Source organism: Magnolia sinica, chromosome 10, assembly GCF_029962835.1.
Source record: "Magnolia sinica isolate HGM2019 chromosome 10, MsV1, whole genome shotgun sequence".
Taxonomy (NCBI): Eukaryota; Viridiplantae; Streptophyta; class Magnoliopsida; order Magnoliales; family Magnoliaceae; genus Magnolia; species Magnolia sinica.
The window spans coordinates 72,688,029-72,712,223 of NC_080582.1; the positions used below are offsets into that span (position 1 = coordinate 72,688,029).

A 24,195-nucleotide genomic window follows, 5' to 3' on the forward strand; every position below is an offset into this window, starting at 1 on the left:
TCACTAAATTCCTTCGATGAGAGTTCAATGTCATCGAAGTGACATCGAATGTGTGATCAAGTGCATAAATTCAAAGTCGGTGCAAATTAAAGTTATATAAAGGGATGTTTATTACTTTCTTAGAGACTAATTAGGGTAGAATGAGTAGAGCAAGGAGTTGTAGAAGCTTCAATGAGTCCTCTCTTCTCCAATCTTTCAGTTCTGGTTAGTTTTTATGTTTTTCGATTTGGGTTTTAGTTTAATCATGTCTATGGTTTGCTAATCTCTCAGTTAGAGCTAATAGGTGAAGCTTATAGTTCTTCTTAATGTTTAGTTTACTTTAATTCAAATTATTTTATTTATATGTTGAACAATTCATTAATATTTGGTTTAAATGAAGAAGTATGTTCAGTTTACTTTGATCCATTGTCGACTCTGTGCACTTTAGATGCTTTGGAAGACTATGAATAGTTTCTTATTTGATTTGCAATATATTGATTTGTAAATTCCATTGATCTATCATTTACTTTAGACACGATAAATGCTTTAAATATCCTACAATCATATTAGTGATGCTTTATGAGAGAACCATTTTAATAAAAGTTCAAATCTATTCTTAAACTTATGCATGATGATTTAACTAATCTATTATCCAATTGGATAGGATAGGATTTCGATTCCAATTGTGTGATCTAATTGAATCAAGTGAATTAACATTAAGAGAGCTATAAGTGGATCCTCGGTGCTCTAGTATTCTATTTCTGATAGTTTTTCTCATAATTACTCTTTAAATAAAATTTCAATAATTAGTTAAGTTCTAGTTCTAGTTCTAGTTTTAAGGTGTTACAGAAACCACACAATTGCAAGTCCTTGTGGATTTAACCTCTGTCTCATCGAGTTATTACTACATTGTAGCCCTGCACTTGGGCTTCGTGAACACATCTCTAGCTTCGTTACTTACTGTAAGATGGCCCTTTTTCCATTTGCATGTTCCATTGCGAACAATAGTCCCCCCTACTACCTCCACTGAGTATATCTTGCAATTTTTGTTGCTTAAAGAAAACTCTTTGTTTTCCTTCCCCCTATTGTCCTTTTGTAATTGACCCCCTACAGTTAGTAAGGAACATTACACTTGGGAGGGCCACTCCATTTCCTTGATTACCACCTTTGAACCATCTGAAGCTTAACAAGGCCTGTGAGGGCAACATCCCAGTGATAACGAACACATTCTACTATGGCCTGAGCTAGGTAGCAACTCTTTCCTAGCATACCTACCTTCTATTGCCCTTTATTTCTCGTGGTCAACCACACCTCAGTTGGACAAGCTTTAGGAAATAGGTGTAGGAAGTCACACAATGTCGCTTCCCACTGCTCCTCAACTGGCCCATGGAAAGCTAGATGTTGAGGCATGTCTTAAGAGACTATGCACATCTTCCATTGAGGTCTCCTAAAGTTGTAATATTCTTGCCTCCTCTACACATGAGATATTTCCAGGTTGCATTCTGTAACATCCGAAAATTTTCACGACCCGAGTACATACTTGTGCCTGAGAATTTTGGGTATTAATAATGTATAAATTGGATGCTTTAAAAATCGTACCATTTTTTAAAAAAAATTTAGATCACATCCAGTTCCTTTTTCTCGCTCTCTGAAAACCCTCAAAGGCCCAAAACCAAAGCGAAACCAAAAGATGAAAAGCCCTTCCGCCGCCATGGCCGGAATCTGCCGCCTTCGCACGGCAGCGCTGTCAGCAGCACGGCGGCTCGGCCATGCGCCGAGCCGATCGTACGGTGCCGCGGCTCTGCAGGTGGATTACGACTACTACGAGGAGGAGGAAGAGAGGGATCAGGTGCCGAGAACGGAGACGTGGGGGTCGAGGATGGGGCGGGGGGTGCAGTGGGTGCTGATTGGGTACCCTGGTGTACAAAAGCACGTGTATGCCGCGAGACTATTGAAGCTTCTGGAAGTCCCTCACATCTCCATGGGCAGCCTCGTACGGCAGGAGCTCAACCCTCGTTCCTCTCTCTACAAACAGATTGCAAATGCAGTGAACGAAGGGAAGTTTGTTCCGGAGGATATAATATTTGGGCTGTTTTCTATAAGGCTGGAAGAAGGGTATTACAGAGGTGAAACCGGTTTCATTTTGGATGGCATTCCTTGAACTCAGATTCAAGCTGAGATCCTCGATCAGATTGCTGACATTGATCTTGTTATGAATTTCAAATGCACGGAAGAATGCTTGCTGAAGAAACACTTGGGTGGTGGTATCTGTGCACGTTGTGGAAAATCCTTCAACATGTCCAGTTCAGAACCTGCTGGCCTCCATCCATGCTCCACAGAACTGTCGCGGCACACACAACTAAATTCCTCACCTGCAGCAGTAGAAGATGCCCGCAAGGAGAAATTTCGAATCTATGCAGAGCAGAGTAAGCCATTGGAAGACTATTACAGGAAGCAGAAGAAGCTTCTAGACTTTCAGGTGGCAGGTGGGCCCGGTGAAACCTGGCAGGGCCTCTTGGCTGCGCTACACCTCCAGCACATGGATGTCATCAGTTCATCTCCTCACAAGTTGACAGCCTGAATTCATTCTCACGGGTGCCTACCCTTTCCAGTTTTTCTTTTTTCCCCATATTATAAATACAACATAAGCATGGCAGAGAGTTGAAAAAAGACTCTTTTTTCTGTGTAAAAAAAAAAAAAAAAAAAGATCACATCCAGTTACATTCTTAAGGTAAGTATTCACGAGAATAAAATCAACTGAATTTATTATTTTATTAGAGTAAAGAATTCAATAAATTTTCAAATGCCCTATCAATAGGATCTTACTACATTAGTGAGTTTGTAGCGGAAATATAACACAAAATCATAAACTATCTTCTTATTTATTCAGTATAAATTTCTATAGGGAGATGTCCTCTAGGTCTTCAATCTATACATCACTTGCATCATCTGTATGGTTGATGAAGGTCAACACTCTACTCATAGTGATAGTTATCTTTTAAGATTAACAATAATTTAAGAGATTTATAAAAGTAATGTAAGGGTTCTGATGCATCTCGTAGTCCACTACTATGAGGGGTATCACTATGCGCAACCAATATATATATATATATTGGAATAAAATTGTGTATGGCTCATCATGCATTGTGATCATCATAATGTGGAATACAATAGGAAACTCAACTCGCCCCACATCCCATAACTACGGAGATTTGTCAACGTGTCTAACGCTACCGTGGATTTATGTGAACATCTCAAGGTGGCATAACACATGAGTCGGATGAATTATGTGACACGATTTGTTCATGGAGCAACTATTTACGATATCCAATCCTAAAATTGATGCAACATGCATTGTGAATTACTTACATTGATTTGTGCACCACTACCCAAACCCATGAAATTTTGCGTCGACCAAGAGGGTCACTACCTAGAGAACATTACATCCACTAAATATTTGAATCACTAGTTGTGATACCTCTAAAACATCACTTGCACCAAAGAGGAAATAAATTGAATCATGGGAGTTTTGAAATTTTAAGACACACGCCCAAGCCTTAAAGAGAGGTAACACAAGGTTAAAATAAAAAAGAAAAAGAGTAACAATAAGCTAACTCAATAAAAGAGGAGAGTAACAATGGCTAACTTAACAAAATTAGTAAAGGGCAAGGGTAAGACTTGTATCCATCGCCCCACATAAATTCGTAAAGATCACTCATAATTAAAATCATACTTTAACCATAATTCCCAAAGGATAAATAATTGATGATGGTAAATCAAACAATTGCAGGAAAAAATAACAAGATAAATCATATCAACTCAAATTAAGGTAAGCTTTAAAGGAATCCCTCACCTTATCTTTAGATTTAAACCCTAAGTAGATATTTATGTAGGGAAGCTTCTACATGAAAAGCTTCCCTATAAATCACGACTTCACTTGAGCAAAAGGGAGATACCATACATATGGAGAAGGGGCGTTTAGGCTTCTCCTTCTCTTTCTCTTTCTTCTTTCTCTTTCTCTTTCTCTTTCTCTCTCTTTCTCTCTCCTTAGGCGTGTGAGTGGAGAGGGGAACGCACACCCCTTTTAAAATGACTGGGCGTGTGAGAGGGGTGTGTTTCACATCCCACTTGGATTGGGTTTCTCTAATTTTCCTTTTTTTGACAACCTTTCTTTAAATCTAATTACTCCATTGTGTCAAGGTCATGAAATAGAGCTAGGGTATATGATTTTCTTAGTGATCCGAAATTTAAATTGGCTTATCCTGAAAATTCTCCTAACAGGTGACAAAATAAACTTGATCTCAATTAATGGTCCACACTTAATGATCAAGGCCTAATTTTGGAGAAAATGTGTAATCAAGATAGGCAAACGGTTGGATAAAATTTAATGATTGATCGATGGTGGAAAAAGCTTAAATCTAAAATTTTACTTTTTGTGCCAAAAGGAAGGAACTGGCTTCAACCTTCAACGGTGTAGGATTATAAATTAGAGCCTAAATTTTGTATAACCTCATGGTCATATGAGAAAAAATTGTGATCTAAATTTGAGTTGCAATGGATGGAAGGAAGTGGTTAAATCAGAAGATCCAGATTTATAAGGAGTTGGTAGGCCTTGAAAAGATAACTTCGGGCCTAAGGAAAAGCCTACCAAAGTGTGTTCTTCATATTTTATACTTGGTCCATATTATGGGTAATTCAAGTCATTCATATGAAGGAAAATATCCTACTACGACTACCCACGAGGTTTCATCACTCAATGGATACCAAAATTAATAATCAAGGGGCTGATTTGTCAATTAGGTCACTTTTACAATATTTAAGAGATAAAATTTTACATGTATGGTTAATTTATGATATATAAGCATGGTATAAAATTTCATATCAAATGGATCATGAGAATTATGTGATCTCAGAATTTTAGTGTCTAAGTTAATGACATTTTTCGTAATTATTGCTGATATGAGAGTTTTGAAAAATCTAATGGTTTTACATAATTATAGGCACGTTTCTAAGTAATTCTTACAAAAGAACTTATGTCTAAATCATTATGAATAAAAAATTATTCACCAAATTAACTAAGGGAACGTACATATATCAACCAACATAATAGATGGTCAGATGACATGTTAAAAATAGAAAATTTGATGATTAGTACTCTGATCATGTATGTGAGTGGGTGTACGGTCAGTTTTGTAAACAGATGATCATAAATAGGTTTTAGAGTGATCAAGAAGTAGAATATGTTACCGTTTGATTCAAGTGACTTGTTCACATGTGTACGTTTCTCAGATTGTAGTTTTGATGATGGGTTAAGCATATTCATAAGTGGTGAACAAGATGAATGGATTAAAATTTCAATTTGATATATGTACGAGCAGATGTATGTATTAAGAAATTAGTTTACTATGATCGGGTGGTCAAAACTCAAAGTGGATGGTCAGATATATTTACCTATTGGTGGATAGTTGGTTGAACGGTTGGTTATGGTGGACAAGTGGAAATACTTGGACATATAATGATCTTATCTTAAAATCAACGGTCGAATGACTTGATCTATGGATGAAGATCATTCTCAATGGTCAGATTTATGTTGGAGAATAGGTGTAAGGTTAGGATAGCTAGATTGGTATTGTACACATGTACATATTAAGTTAAATTTCATGGTAACACTCGAGAACTTTCAATATTCAGGTATTAAAAAGTTCAGGGTCTTACACATTCGCTCTTATGAAAGCACATATATAATTGTTGGGCCTATCAGCTGGCTGCACCATCTCACGGCTAGGGAAGTCCACTATTTCCTAGTTCGCTTAAGGTTTTTCTATTATAGGAGGAGGGATCCAAGTCAGAGCATAGAGATACTAACCGCCACCCTGAAAGGGGGGATGGAGAATTGGTGTGTGACCATGATCCCTAGCATATACCTTGGTTAATTGCCCAATCGGGGAATCTTGGGGTGGAAAGCATCCTCCCATTGCCAGATTGACTAACTCAACTACCTGTGGATTTCCAGGTCTAGTCTTTAGGACCCCTTAACAAACACCTAGAGTGCGTTTGGATGGGAGGTTGCTTGAGCTTTGGAAATGGCACTCCACCTAAGCTTTTGTTGTTTCTCCCTCTACCAAAGCCTCATGCTGATTTCCACATATCCCACTTGGCACTAAATCCATAGTTATTGGTTCTAACGTAGCAAAAATTGAAAAGGTTTCGTCATTCACCTAAAGGCGTAAAACCTTGTGAATGTTTGATCCTAATCTGAGCTTCACCTTGATCCTTGCAAATATCTAAATAATACCATACCCCATTGCACTATTGATCTCTACTACTGAATTAAATCAGTTTCGAAGATCAACATATCACCGTTTCCATCCACACATGGGCAGGTATGCCACAGAGCATCAACCAAACTCCTTAATGCCATAGGACCAAGCTTGATTTCCCTGGTTCTAGCACCTAGATCCACAAATTAAGGTGGAAATTACTCTCCTAAATGAAATCAATCAAATCCACTCTCGTTTTGAAGGCCAAGAGGAACCAATTTGGCATTATCCTGATTAAATCAATCATAGAGGACACAAACCTGGAGTCACGGAGAGAGCATATTAGTTGCAGATTTGGAAGGTTGGGATCAGAGACTATGGCCACTAGCACCAGCTCTAGTTCCTTTCTTGTCATTAGAACCACTATGTTGTCCTCCCTGGTACTGATTTCTCCTTCATCGATTCTAACCTGATCCTCGTGGTCGTTGTTAAGTAGTAGTGGGGAGAGGGAGAGGGATGGACCTAAAATGAGGGTTGGGCAAGAGCCGAGATCTGTTGGGAATTTTGGGATGACACTTGGGTTGGAGGTGGTAAGGGTTCGAGGGCTGCCTGGGCTTCATAACTTTGACTATTACCACTCTTCCATCTGTGTTTCCGATTGAGAACCCTTTTCCCCGCCCCATTGTCTACTTCGTTAAGAACTTGATGAAAGCCAGACCTCTACTCGTTAAGGACATTGAATCATGAACATCCATTACCTTCCTATATTTGATAAAAATTGTTCTGATGTCTTTTATAGAGCAGTCCAAGGGAAAATTTCTTATGAACATTGTGAAATCGCCCTCCCTTTTCCGATTCATAATTACTTCCATTGTTGCATAGTATTCTCCTCTTGATGGCGGTCATGATTGTTAGGGTAATGCTGGGAGGCTCTGATGAAGCCCCCAGTTTGTCCAGCATGTATGACTACCAAATGCTATGTTGCCTTAAAACCCTAGGCTAGCAGAATCTTTCCACCCTCAATACTCAAGTTTCTTTAAAGGATCAATTCCTCTGACATTTATTACTCTAAGAGGCCTTCGATCCCTTCATCTTTCATGCACCAACTTGTCTAAGGGGATTGCAAAATTCTCTAACAACTAACCCCACCTAGGTCAGAAAGTTAAACTAGGGTTAGATGTTGTGGGAATTGGCTTAACTAGGGTTAAATGGGTGGAGTGAGGTGGCGAGGTGGCTAGGGGGTGACATAAGCATGAATTGGGGAGGGTGATGTAAGAGGGGTTTAAGTGCTGGGTGTAGAGATAGGGTTGGGTTGGTTTGGCACTCCTCACATGCACGATGCTCCTTTGTACATGCGAACAATTTTGCATGTGCATGGGGGTCGCACGGTGGTAGGGGTCGGGCCTACATGATCACAAGGTAGGAGTCTCGTTCATGGCAGTATGTATACACAAGCGTAGGTTCAAGAATATACATGCACAAGGGCATAGACACACATGTAGACACATATGAGGAGGTTCTGAGATTAACTGGGTGAGTGTGCTCATGCATGGAGGGGATACAAACAATCAAGAGTACACACTTACACTCCTAAGGTCTATGGAAAGGTCAGGGGCACATGATTGTGAATCACGCACTCACATGAAAAGTTGGGCGCTTGCACAAGGCTTCGATCACATGTGAACGGAAGCCAAAGTGCTCGAGAAGGCATGAGAGAAGACTGACTCATTATATCACGTCCCATCGCAATCCATAGTCCATCATTTCAAGCAAAATCCAGCCCATTTAGGTTAAGGTCTAAGCCCAATGCAACCTACGCCCAACCTAACCCAACCCACTTTCACAGTTCACAAAATTTAGGGTGCATTTTGTTAGGGTTGGTTTAAAAATATTATGGTATTTCATGATTAATCCAATCTAATTAGGTGTAAAATTTTCACAATATTTCATGATATTTGGAAAACCAAATACACCCTTACTAATAGGCTTTGCCTGGTCTTCTGTGCTTAATTGTATAGTTTTGATTTAGTTTAGTTTACGATACATGAGGCATGAAAGTTTTTGGGGTGCCTACCCAAAAGTGTAAAGCCTCCTGCCAATCCATCAAATTTACATGCGTATACTCCCACCATTCTAAAAAAATCTTATTGGTTAATTATGAAATATCATGAACTTTAATGATATTTGATTGTAGACACCCCACTCAGGCTAATATCTTGAGAAAACTAAGACAATCCGGGAACCATGATCATATCTTAAACTATACCTTAATCCCTGCTTAAACCCTAATCCGAACCGTAAACCAAAAAATTAGTCTAACCCTAACCAAAACCTCAACCTAAACCTTAAACCCAGCATAACTCCAGCTTAAACCCTAATCTTAACCTGAGCCATCACGAGCCATCATTCAAGCTAAAGCATACCCAAACCTTCACCCATAATCAATCCATTTTTTGAGCCACTTTGGGTCATGATCAAGCCAATTTTGAGTCATTTCAAGCTAAATATCCAAAACAGACTTTGTTCCACTCTCAGGACCCAAAAAAGAGCCCACTGGCCAAAATTAAGGAGAAACTGTACTAGAGCGGTAATTCGACTACCGCCAGCTCTCAAAAATTTATGCAGCTCTAGCTGAACCAGCTTCGGACCAAACCCAGCTAGGTGGTAATCTGACTACCACCGGAGGTACTCCGATTACCGCCGCTTGTGCGGTATGTGTGTTCTCCGAGCAACAGCTGTCACAGCATCCGAAAGTCAACTTTCATATGGATTTACCCCCCCTCCCCCGGCCTACTTTATTTACCATTTTACTAACATCCAAGAGCTAAGGAGAGCACGCCACATGACATTCTTCTCTCCTCAACCAATCTCAAGCTGCCATTTCAGCTTTTACCCCTGTTAAACTCAACAATTACATCAATGCCATTGGAAAAGGCTATAAATAGCCCTTTCCTCTTCACATTTTAAACAACAACTTCTCATTTCCAAAGCTAAGTGAGAGAGAGAGGGTGTAATGCCCTGAAAATTGGGGGTCGAGCATAAACTCAACCCACGAGTTCCAACGCATCACTTATGCAACATGGATAATGATGATTAAATGTTTTCTGTGTTAGTGTATTAATCATGAGTTATACCAAACAGTAATTCATACTCCAGATCAATTCATATAACGCAAGTGGAAGACTGAAAATGCATATAAACGTGTATGAGCCAAAAGGATCACGATCGGTCTCTAGAGTATGAATATATCACTGAGTCACTATATACATGTAATAGTTCAAAATAGTTCAACTACAATAATAAACCCTGTAGCCCCTTCGATCCGGATGGCCTAAGCGAAACCACTGGAGAATTACATATATGAGAACTCATCCTGATCGTCATAGTAATCGAGCTCTGCCTCTTAAGTCTCATCATCATCTGCAACTAAGACAGAGTCTAGTGAGTGTTCAGAACACCGTCCCAGAACGTGGGAGTGAGTGATCAACTCAGTGGAACAATAAAGCAAAGGTTAACATGTTATCAATTCAATCAAGCAGTAATGATAAAGCAGACATATCAGTCATTCCTAGATACTCTTATTATTGTAAGGATGAAATGTAAGCATGATGCATGCCCTCGCCTACACTCCCTCGTGCGACACCATCTTACAGTCGCGGCATGCTTTCTTCCATCTATGCTCTTCAACCCGGGGCACATGCAGTGCGATGGAATGAGCGTGATTACCAAGTTATTATTAGTCCCTTTCATATAGCAGAATTGGGAAGCTAAGGTACCTCCCTTATATCAATTCCCAAACAATGATCCATTCTAGGGTCGTCAATCTCAGTAAATCTTATACGATGTTACAATTTTAGGTCGCTGCAAAGGGCTCGTCACCTTATCAGTACAGGCCTAGTATACTCTTGTTACTACGTAAGAGTTCGTCGCCTCTACGCAGTCTTAGTGTACACTCGAGGTCACTACAAAGGGCTCATCACCTTATCGGTGTAGGCCGACAGCTCGAATACAGTGTCCCATATCACCCTATTTGGCTCACGAGTCTGGGTTGCTCACTGGTCACTAAAGGGAGGCTCGTCACCCCAGCGTAGGCCGACAGCTCGACCACGGTATCCCATACCACCATGCCCGGCTTATGAGTCTTAGCGGATCGAGGTACCAAGTTTTAAAAGGGTTTTCACTGGTGAGTTTAGTACCTTAGATTTAAGCAGTAACATCCATACATGGTGAACATACATCGGGTCAATCGGGTTACTTGACGAGCTCGACTAGTACGAGCGCACATTGAGTTGATTGACATGAAGTGCGTAAGCACTCCATGTGGCCTAACCACTGCCGACATCCCAAGTACGACTCGGATTCATCGATCACGTCCTATGTGGCGGAGCAACCTCAGCCACCTATTCAAAGCCTGTTACCGATTGCCTGGACATTCCATAGTCCCAAACACATTCAATGATAATAAATAATCATACAAGCTAATCAGAACAGTAATGGATCAATAATTCCAATCATACAAGCATATGAGCATTTGATGGATTTCAACTTAAACATGAATTCACACATAGGCAGTGTCTAAGTAAAACAGACAAAGAATATAAGTTACATGGAGGAAATCATACACATCGTTAAGATAGTTGAGAATTTCTTTTCAATACCCATATAAAGTACAATTTATTACACATTTGTTCGTTCAGACATTTCTACAAACACTTAGACTACATATTCCGACGTACATGACGTATGTTGGTGATAGCACATCTTAGGGCAAATCCTTTCGCCAAGGAGTTGTTACACATACAACTAGCATAAACATACGATAATTAATCATGACAAACACATGTTCAAATTTCATACGCATACGATACTTTCTACATATACATGGAATACACTAAACTCCATATAGTTCATATATATCAGAAACGCAATACAAACATCACATTTGGCATGTGAAATTGCACCCACATCAGTAATAAACCATTAACCGACATTGAAATCCTTGAAAACCATAACCTATACGTTTATAGTCTGCACCTTTCACCGGTAGACCCGTAACGAACTCAGTTTTAAAGCTAAGTCTTTGTCGACGGCAGATTGGCAACCTAAAGTATAAATTAGGTTAGCTATCTCATAACTTAAACTATCTGAAACCCTAAAACAGATTAGGGTTAAGTTTTCTTACCTAAGAACGGGATTGGTATCGCCCGTATAGCGACATAGGAGTGGTGGCTAAGCATATGGAGCGTCAGGGAAAGATCCCAACATCTATCTCTCACTCTCTTTCTCTCTTCCTCACTTTCTTCTTCTCTTTTCTCTCTTCTTTCCCTTAGGGTTTGCAAAATTCGTATGGCATAAGAGAGGAAGTGTTTAAGGTCCTTATATAGGCTCAGGTTTGATGGGAATGGCCCCAGGGCCAAGGTTTACTTGGGTTATATCCAAATACGAACTGTTCCGGTCCAACGGAGTGCTTCTGGTGGCCCCTTTTTCAAGTGCGGTCGGACTTAAGCTCCCTGACCATGGATCTAGGTCAGGTTGAGTTTTTGTTCCGATCGGATTTATAAATCAGCCGTGGCAGAACAGTTTCAGTTTAACGGTCACGGTCACTCGATCAGGGCCACAAGTGCATCGATGTGTGTGAAACATTTCTCCTGATCCAAGGGTGTATTTGCGTCAAATTCTGACGGTCTGAATCCTTATATTTAGCCCGCAAGTGACACGACTCAGATTACTTAAATTCAGATTTTTATTTTTAAATATTTTCGCGTTTCTCACACACTTTGCTCCGGGCTCAAGTTGTACATTTCTAGACACAATCAAGACTTGATTTCCGAGGGGATTGTCAAGTCCAGTAATGCGGTCATATCCGTATAGTTTCGGGGTAATCAGACTTTCGACGTGCAGTCCAGGTCCGATACGGTGTTTCGGTATGCTCCCGAGAGCAACCGGGTTTTGAGATGGATTGTAGATTTCAGGGTAATGTAGCGTCAATGATTCTGTACATTTTTTTATCTTGGAGATCATATTTAAAGTTCTTAGTGATAATTTCACAAGCACTCTAGTTTAACACTTGCTAACATTAACCTAATTTTCTAAAGGTTTTGACGCTGGATAATTTCTCCTAGAGGGGGTACTCAGTCTTTGTACGGATTTTTTCGAGACGTTACAATCTACCCCCCTTGAAAAAATTCATCCTCGAAATTAGTACCTTTTTGTAGTCCTCGAGAATCTGAGGGTATTTCTTTCGAACCTCGGCTTCTGTTTCCCAAGTAGCCTCTTCTTCCATGTGATGCGTCCACAGCACTTTCACAAGTGAGATAACTTTGCTGCGCAACACCTGTTCCTTCTTGTTTAGGATACACGTCGGTCGCAGTATATATGTAGCGTTCTTGTTCAACTGTACCTTTTCCCATCTGATAATGTGGGAAGGATCGGGAACATATTTCCTCAGTATAGATACATGAAATACGTTATGCACGCCCGCAAGTGGTGTGGGCAAAGTAAAGTTGTACGCTACTGCTCCCACTCGATCAAGTATCTGGAATGACTTAATGAATCGAGGTGTAAGCTTCCCCTTCTTGCCAAACCGAAGGACTCCCTTCATAGGGAAAACTCTGAGGAACACATGGTCTCCGACCTTGAACTCTAGCGGTCGCCGTCTCGTATCGGTATAGCTCTTCTGTCTATTCTGCGCTGTCAGTAGTCGGCGCCTTATAATGTCGATCTTCTTTGAGGTCGCATGTACTAACTTTGGGCCAATCAAGCTTTTCTCACTAACCTCTGCCCAGCAATGCAGCGCTTTCCACGGGCGCCCATACAGTGCCTCGTAAGGAGCCATACCAATACTCGCCTGGAAGCTGTTATTATAGGCAAACTCTGCATAGGGAAGATAGTCATCCTAACATATCCTCCAGAATCTGATTCACCTGTTCCGTCTGCCCATCAGTGTGTGGGTGGAACGCGGTACTGAACTTCGACTTTACACCCATCGTTTCCTGGATGCGAGTCCAGAAAATGGATGTAAATCGCGTGTCTCGGTCCGACACGATCTCCAATGGAACTCCATGTAGACGTACAATCTCTTTGATGTACAACCTGGCCAACTTATCTGCAGAGTTCAAAACTCTGATAGGGAGGAAATGAGCCAATTTCGTCAACCGGTCCACGATCACCTAAATGGAATCATAATCCTTCCTCGTCATCGGTAGCCCTGAGATGAAATCCATAGAGATGAAATCCCACTTCCATTCTACTATGGGCATGGGCTGAAGTAGTCCAGGAGGTCAGTGATACTCTGCCTTGACCTGCTGGCACGTGAGACAACGGGACACGTAATCTACTATGTGAGCTTTCATATTATCCCACCAGTACGACCTCTTCATGTCACGATACATCTTTGTACTGCCTAGATGCATAGCCATCCTTGAATTGTGAGCAGTCTCAAGAACTTCTTTCCTCAAGTCAGGGAGGTTCGGGACGCATAGGCGGCCACGGTAACGTAAGCCTCCATTCGTTCCAACCCTCCACTCGACGTCCTTATCGCTGCTAGCCTGTTCTCTCATCTTTGCCAATAGCTCATCGTCTATCTAAGCCGCGATGATCCTGTCATCAATGAGGGGTTGTACTCGAATATGTGCGATGCCCTCATACGGCTCCTCCACCATGAGTTTCTGCTCAAAGTCTCGCTCGAACTCTACCATGTCCTACTCTGCTACCATCAATGGAGCTATAAATGTCAATGCCTTATTGCGGCTCAGTGCGTCTACCACAAGGTTGGCCTTGCCAGGATGGTAAGAGACTTCGAACTTGAAGTCCTTCAGGGTTTTCATCCATCAGCGCTGCCTCATATTCAAATCCCGCTGAGTGAATATATACTTAAGGCTCTTGTGGTCGCAAAAGAGCTCGAACTCCTCTCCGTAGAGGTAATGTCTCCAGAGCTTTAATGCAAATATGATCGCTGCTAACTCGAGGTCATGCGTAGGGTAATTCTCCTCGTGTTTCCTCAACTGTCTCAAGGCATATGCAATCACCCTGTCCTTTTGCATAAGGACACAACCCAAACCAACACGAGATGCGTCAGTATAGATGACATACTTAACCCCTTGCTCTGGCAATACTAGCACAGGGGTGGACGTCAACCTGTCCTTCAGCTCCTGAAAAGCTGCTTCTGCCTTTTCATTCCAAGCGAACTTCAAATCTTTCCGTGTCAACTGAGACAAAGGTTTGGCTATATTCGAGAAATCCCGAATGAATCGTCGATAGTAACCTGCCAGACCGAGAAAACTCCTCACCTCGGTAACAGAACTGGGCTGCCCTCAGTCCTGAACTACGGCTACCTTAGAAAGGTCCACAGCTATCCCTTCCTTGGACACCACATGTCCCAGGAACTTGACTTCTTCCTTTCAGAAGTCACATTTCTTGTACTGGGCGAACAACTGATTCTTCCTTAGAGTATCCAAGACTGCTCGCAGGTGTTCCTCGTGTTCTTCCTAATTCTTAGAGTATATCAGAATGTCGTCAATAAACACAATGATGAATCGGTAAAGGAACGGCCGAAATACTCTGTTCATCAAGTCCATGAACACAGCCGGAGCGTTCGTAAGACCGAATGACATCACAAGAAATTCATAGTGCCCAAAACAAGTCCTGAAAGCCATCTTCTGCATGTCCTCATCCCTGACGCGCAACTGATGATACCTTGACTACAAGTTGATCTTCGTGAAATACTGCGCTCCTCTCAACTGATCAAACAAATCGTCTATCCTGGGCAGAGGATACTTGTTCTTCACCGTCACTTGGTTCAATTTGCGGTAACTAATATATAACCGCAGTGACTCATCCTTCTTCTTTACAAACAACACGGGTGCTCCCCAAGGAGACACACTCGGCCGTATGAAGCCAGCATCTAACAGATCGTCGATCTGTTTCCTCAGTTCCTCCATCTCACATGGAGCCATGCGATAAGTCGGAAGAGATATTGGTGTCACATTGGGCACAAGGTCAATAGTGAAGTCGATCTCGCGCCGAGGAGGTAGTCTAAGTATCTTACTGAACACGTCCTCAAACTCTCGAACCACTAGTGTGTCTTCAAGTACTGGGCCGTCAACATTCTTCAGTAAGGAAGCATAACAAAGGACTCGAAAAGGGCAATTAACCTGCACGGGAAATGTAAAGGGCTTGCCCTCAGGTCCATACGCTGTTATAGTCAATCTCGGCCCTCGCTTTGGTTAACCAATCCATACCAAGGATGACGTCAAAATGGTATAGTGTGGTAACAATCAAGTCAATGCATATTGTCCTACTCCCTAGATCTATCAAACAACCCGCACACATTTTGGTGGCATCTGAAAAAGTCCCTGGTGCTGCGATAACTCGCACCTCAACCATCGAAGTCGTATTCAGCCCTAAGCGCTGGACTGCAGAACATGATATTATGGATATAGTGGATCCCGTATCCACCAACAGAAATATGGGGGTACCTTCAACGTGGGTGGTGAGCTCGAAGGCCAAAGGTACGGTAGCTGTAGTGTCAGGCGCTTCCGCTGTAAGCGCGTGAACGCGTGCCTGCTGAGATCTATTGGGCTGAGGCATCATAGGTCGTTGAGGTAGCCTAAATCGAGGTGCAAGGAGCCTGAAGGAAGGATGTGCAGGTGCTGTCCGTAGGGGTGGAGCCGATAGAGCCTGAGGGCGAGGGTGGTCAATTCTCTGTGGCGGCGAAAACCCGCTATCTCTTATGCGTGCAAAATAGCTCTCTGCAGCATGACCTGGTCTCCCACAATATGTACATGTCACACCAGGTCGCCTCATCGAAACTAGTGGCACCACGATCCTAGGAGGAGAGTCGGTACGGGATCTCTTGCCGAGGAATGGCCTACTTAGCATATCTGGTCGTGGCCTAGGGATCATAGGCCCACAAGAATGTGACAATCGATCCCCATCCTGCTCCGCCCGCATAGACATGTGTACTAGCTCAGCATAGGAGGGAATGTTAGCACAGCACATCTTCGAGCGAATATCAGGTCGCAAGCCCTCAAAAAAATGTCGCATCCACATCTGCGCGTCAGCAAGTACTGTAGGGACGTACTTACCCAACTCTGTAAATCGATGCTCGCACTCTGTCATTGACATGCCTCCCTGTCTGAGCTGTAAGAACTCATTCTCCTTCTCTTGTCGGTACGTCTAGGGATAGTACTTCTCATGGAAGTGGAACTCAAAAGCTGCCCACGTCCATACATAGTCAACTGCAACGGTCTGTAGGACACTATCCCACCACAAGCTGGTCTCCTTTTCAAACATAAAGGTGGCCAACTCGACCTGCTCTGGCTCTGTATAGTGTAGCATCCTCAGCATCTTAGAGATGCGGTCTAGCCAATATTCGGCCTCCTCGGGTCTGTGAGAACCCGCAAAGGTAGGAGGCCGTAAGCGCTGGAATCGCTCGAGGAGGCCACTCATACTCAAGTTCCCCATAGGGTATATAGTAGGTGCAGGTGAAGGCACACCCTCATCCTGAGCGGAAGGCCCTACACTCCCAGTAGGGCGTACAGATGGTGAAGGTGGAGTCGCACTTCCACCCTGAGCTTGGGCCCCTGTAATAGTGGCCAAGAGCTACTGGTGCATCATCATCATCAACTGCTCCAACCTATCAGTAGATGGGGCCAACTGAGGCTCATGCTGCATCGAAGAAGATGCACAGTTTTGATCACGAATCGGTGGTGTGTAAGGTGGCGGCCCAACTGTAGGACCAGCAGAAGGCTGCGACTCAGGCATAGTCTCACGAACCAGGCCCAAACCAGGGTCCGTACGACCATCACTCTGGGGAGGTGCCTGGTCCATCGAATCAATAAGTGTGAGGCGTGTCATGCTCCGTGTGACCTTAGGTAGCATTCCCTATATGAAATAGGGTGCAACTTATGTAAGATGTAGCATAGCAATACACAATCCTTTAAGCATTTCACACAACTTCATAGCAAAAGCGACTGCATGCATTTCATTTAACAAAATTTGTCACAGCACATGGAATACAGTGTTACACGAATCATGACAGAAAATGCATACAAACGCAAACATCCTAACACAACAACAAAACAAGCTACGAGGCGATGACTTGGATGACTAGGCATCTGAGTCTGGCGACGGAGGAGGGGCACCCTTATCCTGTAGGCAGCATAGGATGGACTTCAAAGTGGGAGTCACTTTCTTAAACTTATGTTTCACAAGGCCCCGAAGATCTATTATATCCTGTCGTAGGACAGCCTGACCTTCCTCAAGTCGAGCTAAGTGAGCTCGAACAGTGCCATGCTCTAGTGCCACAAGAGGGGAGCTCTCATCCGTATCCTGTGCCTCCTCTTCTTCCTCGCTCTGCTCTTCTTCTATTTCAGCTCCCCCTTCTTCCTCACTCTCTTCCTTTGTGCTCTCTATCTCATCCTCACTCTCATCAAGTCGGGCTTGCCGTTGCCGTGGCCCGATTCCCATCTGATTGAGAGTCGCTTCATTGATGTAATGGATCGACACCAACTTTTTCGCTCCAAGTCTGTAGCCAAACTCATGTGCAATCTTGCATATGAGTTGGCCGAATGGGAGTGAATCCGACCTCCTGTTAGAGCGTGCGATGAGAACTATCTGTTGCAGAACATACGTAGGCACACACAGCTTCTCTCCCTGCCCCACTGATATAGGAAATCTACCATCAGGCGCGTACACTCGCTGCGGTTGCTCCACCTGGGGTAGACATTGAATGTGAAGATGTGGTGAAGTAGATGGAAGTCGCCAGTCATATTGGTCGCTAGAAGGCTATTGTTGGATTGCCACTGAACCAATTGGCCACAAAGGGTCCGTGTGCGGTGATCTCTTTCACGTGCACTCCTCAGATTCTTCTCACTTGCATGTACCTCGCCAAGAGGCACATTCATAAGCCGAGATACTAAACCAACGTCAATTGTGGCTTCCCGATCTCTTTCACAAGGGATCTTGAATTGCAAGAGCTCCAACGTAGGCTCTCGAATGTGGGCATAGAAAGATCAGACAGTACCCACATTGGCGCCGTACTCACCCTTAAATAGCGGACCCCACCCGGCCTCTTCCAGGCGCTCGAGCAAGAGGTATTCCTCAAATAACCTTTCATCCACATGAACTTTAAAAAGGACTCTACGGCCCTCATAGACTCCATGCGACAGCTCCACCAACAGAGTCCTTTCGACGAGAGCCTGGGGATCAAGATCCCATTTAGTCTAAAACTCCTGATTGACGCTCGTACTCGCGGTGGCACCTCTCGATCTCCTCGAACGAGTAGGGTGACTAGGCCCAGCTTCTTCCATAGGAGCTCTTTTCTTTCTCATGAGAGAAAGAAGGGAGGAAAGAGAGAAAATAGTCGTCACAAGCTCAAAAAGAGCCATCGAAATGGAAAGAGAAGTGGAAATAAGATGGGTTAGGGGCTCACAAGATCGTTGAAGCACACAATGGTATTTGTGTGTTCCAAATAGAGAAGGAATGAAGAAAGTTGAAGGAATGAGGAAGATTAGAAGATGGATTGTTGGGTTTTGGAATCTTGAGCTACAAAAAAGGGATGTGTAGGCTCAAATGAAAGGGGATAAAGAGGGAAAATGATGGAATAGGATAGGTTAGTGAGTTTACATTTGAGACTCAAATGGAGGGTTTAAGAGCTCAAATGAGAGAATAGAAAGGGTTGGCAGCGGTGGTAGTGGGTTTTTTTGAAGGGGTGGTGCAAGGGTTGCACGAAAATGAGAAAAGGGAGCGTTTGGAGGAGGGGTTTGAATGGAAAATCTGAAATTTTTGGAGAAAAGGAAAGCTTGGGGTGGTGGTTTGTGAAGGAGAGGTAGCATAGGAGGGATTTTAATCGACCCCACCTGCGTCCGTGGGCCACACAGCACCCAGGACCCATTGGCTCGAGCCGGCTCGCCCCGCCAGGCCCGTTTGGCGGCGATGTCCTCGTCAGTCTCTGGACTATCCAGCGAGGGCTCACCCTTTGGGCGAGGTACTCCTGCCTCGTGGGTCCCAAAAAGGTGTGGGTCCCACCCTGGGTCCCCCTGGAGATATGCTATTAGGCCCCCGACTCCGTTTTGACCCGTTTCGGGTCATTCCAAATAAATTTTGATGTATATTCATGTTTACCAATTTTGAACGGCTGGAACGGAATAAAGCATGGTCTAAACCCGTCAATTGATGATTTAGAGGTGATTTGGGATTGACTCATGTGATCACGGATGGGTACAGACCCGAACAAAGTGATAGATTTCAGTGAACTTTGCCAATTGGCAAAATCGGGGAAACCTAAGCTTGTTTCTACATTTCTCTCACACCCAACTATGTTGAAAAGTGTCAGCGTATGTCGTGTGACCATAAATTAGGTCCGGTTTAATCCAAATTATGCTCTGATACCAACTTGTAATGCCCTGAAAATCGAGGGTCGAGCATAAACTCAACCTACGAGTTCCAACGCATCACTTATGCAACATAGATAATGATGATTAAATGTTGTCTATGTTAGTTCATTAATCATGAGTGGGATTATACCAAAATATTAATTCATACTCCAGATCAATTCATATAACGCAAGCGGAAGACTGAAAAATGCATATAAACGTGTATGAGCCAAATGGATCACGATCGGTCTCTAGAGTATGAATGCATCACTGAGTCACCATATACATGTAATAGTTTAAAATAGTTCAACTACAAAAATAAACCTTGTAGCCCCTTCGATCCGAATGGCCTAAGCAAAACCACCCGAGAATTGCATATATGAGAACTCATTCTGATCGTCATAGTAATCGGGCTTCGCCTCTTGAGTCGTATCGTCATCTGTAACTAAGACAGAGTCTGGTGGGTGTTCAGAACACTGTCTCAGAATGTGGGAGTGAGTGATCAACTCAGTGGAACAATAGAGCAAATGTTAACATGTTATCAATTCAATCAAGCAGTAATGATAAAGCAGACATATCAGACATTCCTAGATACTCTTATTAATGCAAGGATCAAATGTAAGCATGATGGGTGCCCTCGCCTACACTCCCTCGTGTGACACCATCTTATGGTCACGGTATGCTTTCTTCCCTCGTGCACTTCAACCCGGGGCACATGCAGTGCGATGGAATGAGCATGATTACCGAATTATTATTAGTCCCTTTCATACAGTAGGATTGGGAAGCTAAGGTACCTCCCTTATATCAATTCCCAAACAATAATCCATTCTAGGGTCGTTAATCTTAGTAAATCTCATACGATGTTATGGTTCTAGGTCGCTGCAAAGGGCTCGTCACCTTATCAGTATAGGCCTAGTGTACTCTTGTTGCTACGTAAGGGCTCATCGCCTCTACGCAGTCTAAGTGTACACTCGAAGTCACTACAAAGGGCTCGTCACCTTATCAGTGTAGGCCGACAGCTCAAATACAGTGTCCCATACCACCGTATTCGGCTCACGAGTCTAGGTTGGTCACTAGTCACTATGGGGAGGCTCGTCACCCCAGCATAGGCCGACAGCTCGACCACGGTGTCCCATACCACCATGCCCGGCTTATGAGTCTTAGCGGATCGAGGTACCAAGGTTTAAAAGGGTTTTTCACTAGTCAGTTTGGTACCTTAGATTCAAGCAGTAGCGTCCATACATGGTGAACATACATCGGGTCAATCGGGTTACTTGACGAGCTTGACTAGTACGAGCGCACGTTGAGTTGATTGACATGAAGTGCGTAAGCACTCCGTGTGGCCTAACCACTGCCGACATCCCAAGTACAGGTCGGATTCATCGATCACGTCCTATGTGGCGGAGCAACCTCAGCCACCTATTCAAAGCCTGTTACCGATTGCTTGGACTATTCCATAGTCCCAAACACATTCAATGATAACAGATAATTATAGAAGCTAATCAGAATAGTAATGGATCAACAATTCCAATCATACAAGCATGTGAGCATTTGATGGATTTCAACTTAAACATGAATTCACACATAGGTAGTGTCTAAGTAAAACAGACAAAGAATATAAGTTACATGGAGAAAATCATACACATCGTTAAGATAGTTGAGAATTTCTTTTCAATACCCATATAAAGTACAATTTATTACACACTTGTTCATTTAGACATTTCTACAAACACTTAGACTACATATTCCAACATACATGACGTATGTTGGTGATAGCACGTCTTAGGGCAAATCCTTTCGCCAAGGAGTTGTTACACATACAACTAGCATAAACATATGACAATTAATCATGAAAAACACACATTCAAATTTCATACGCATATGATACTTTCTACATATACATGGAATACACTAAACTCCATATAGTTCATATATATCAGAAACGCGATACAAACATTGCATTTGACATGTGAAATTGCACCCACATCAGTAATAAACTATTAACCAACATTGAAAGCCTTGAAAACCATAACCTATACGTTTATAGTCTGCACCTTTCACCGGTAGACCCGTAACAAAATCAGTTTTAAAGCTAAGTCTTTTTCTACGGCAGATTGGCAACCTATAGCATAAATTAAGTTAGTTATTCATAACTTACACTATCTGAAACCCTAAAACAGTTTCGGGTTAGGTTTTCTTACCTAAGAATGGGATTGGTATCGCCTGTATAGCGACACAAGAGTGATGGATAAGCACGTGGAGCGTTAGGGAAAGATCCCAACATCTATCTCTCACTCTCTCTCTCTCTCTCTCTCTTCCTCACTTTCTTCTTCTCTTTTCTCTCTTCTTTCCCTTAGGGTTTGCAAAATTCGTATGGCATATGAGAGGGAGTGTTTAAGGTCCTTATATAGGCCCAGGTTTGATGGGAATGGCCCCAGGGCCAACGTATACTTGGGTTATATCCAAATACGAACCGTTCCGGTCCAACAGAGCACTTCTGGTGGCCCCTTTTTCATGTGTGATCGGACTTAAGCTTCCTAACCATGGATCTAGGTCAGGCTGAGTTTTCGTTCCAATTGGATTTACAGATCAGCCGTGGCGGACCAGTTTCAGTTCAACAGTCATGGTCACTCGATCAGGGCCACAAGTGCATCGACATGTGTGGGGCATTTCTCCTCATCTAAGGATGTATTTGGGTCAGATTCTGACGGTCTGAATCCTTATATTTGGCCTACAAGCGACATGACTCAAATTACTTAAATTTAAATTTTTATTTCTAAATATTTTCACATTTCTCACACACTTTGCTCTGGGCTCAAGTTGTGCATTTTTAAACACAATCAAGACTTGATTTCCGAGGGGGTTGTCAAGTCCAGTAATGCGGTCATATCCGTATAGTTTCGAGGTAATCAAACTTTTGACATGCAGTTCAGGTCCGATACGGAGTTTCGGTGTGCTCCCGAAAGCAACTGGGTTTTGAGATGGATTCTAGATTTTAGGGTAATGTAGCGTCAATGATTCTAGACGTTTTTAGTCTTGTAGATCATATTTAAAACGATTAGTGCTAATTTCACAAGCACTCTAGTTTAGCACTTGCTAACATTAACTTAATTTTCTAAAGGTTTTGACCCTGGGTAATTTCTACCAGAAGAGGTACTCGGTCTTTGTACGGATTTTTCCGAGCCGTTATAGAGGGAGAGAGGGAGGAAGAGTGTGAGGGTGAGGAGGAGCTCCCAAGCCTTTAAGTCCAAAATTTTCAGCTATCCCCTTAGCCTACTCCCTACCTTCCTAACCATCCCAATCCCCAAGTGTAGCCCGAATTGATCATGGCTCAGTCCATGTCTTAGCCTACTCAAGCTCAAGCTAAAGATCCATTCATTTTACATACAAGCATTAATCATGACATCTATTCCCTTCTCAACCCCCCTGCTTCTGTAAATCTCTAGTGAACGTATGCTCTGTGACTTGCCGTATATTGGATCCGGTCACATTAGAAATTCCTAGCAATCAAGTCCATTTTTCTTCACCTTTTGGCACAAGCATCATTACATCCATTTCTAGACACATTCCCGGATGTATGTTCTATAGCTTGCCGAAATTTCGGATCTTATTGCATAAGAAATCCATGTGTGCCTAGTCCTATCCCGACCATAGCATTAATCCCTTGAGATTTTCTTACCACATCAAGTAGAGACTGTGCATTCGTACGGGTAGAGAGGATGCCTAACACCTTCCCTCTTTGTAACGGAGATCCCTTACTTGGAATCCCTCATCATAGACCAAGAATCAATCTAAGGTAAGAGAGTCTTCGGATTTATCCAACCTTACGTATTTCACGGTTTCTAGCCGATTGCGGGATTCTGAGATTAATTGGCTAGTGGCGACTCTAATATCCATAATCAGCCTAATCACCCCCACAAATCGAACCCAAAACACACCAACTTGCGTGGGCACCGATTTTCAACGTTCACAGAATGGTAACTCCACGGGGAATATGCTAGAGCACACTAGCTAAGACCCGACTCGAAAGTGTGGTATTCCAATCTCAAGAGACATTCATATTGCATTCGTATAAAATAAAAAATACATAACAGTCATAAGACAAACAAATTAACTAACTAAATTTTTAGCTTACACTTGTTTGGACATCAATCCTAGCTACGACTACTCGATCCCATGCAACTATGGTTACTCATGAAGAAGAGTTGACAGCTCTGCCAGCTCCTGAAGCATCAGCATCGGCACCGGTATCGGCACCGGCACCGGCGCCGACACCTCCGGCAGCTCCAAAAGATTTGCCAGTGACTGCAGCCTTAAGTGAATGTCTCAAAATTTTAAGGTATTGCGGGAGCTACTACTTCACCTGGTACCAGGCGCCATACCGAGCATGTAGGCAACACAACCTAGTGTGTAAAATAACTTAATCCCGTAAACTCCTTTTGCTTCCTCCCTTCCTCGATGACCAAATCCCATCTACCTTTCCCTATAGAATCAGCACAAGATCACCAACATCCTCTTCCTATTAGGAGATCTAGTCAATTCCATGGAGCAAAACCCCTCTCATATGGTCCTTCTAAACT

The 24,195-nt window shown here is 42.8% G+C and overlaps 1 protein-coding gene across 1 annotated transcript; it reads left to right on the forward strand.

Moving 5' to 3' along the window:
• The first annotated feature begins 1,618 nt into the window (after nt 1-1,618).
• Nucleotides 1,619-2,658, forward strand: LOC131216976 (probable adenylate kinase 7, mitochondrial). The gene is given in 1 exon segment (XM_058211632.1): nt 1,619-2,658. A coding segment is annotated over 1 exon segment (891 nt). The 5' UTR covers nt 1,619-1,669; the 3' UTR covers nt 2,561-2,658.
• Nucleotides 2,659-24,195: the final 21,537 nt, after the last annotated feature.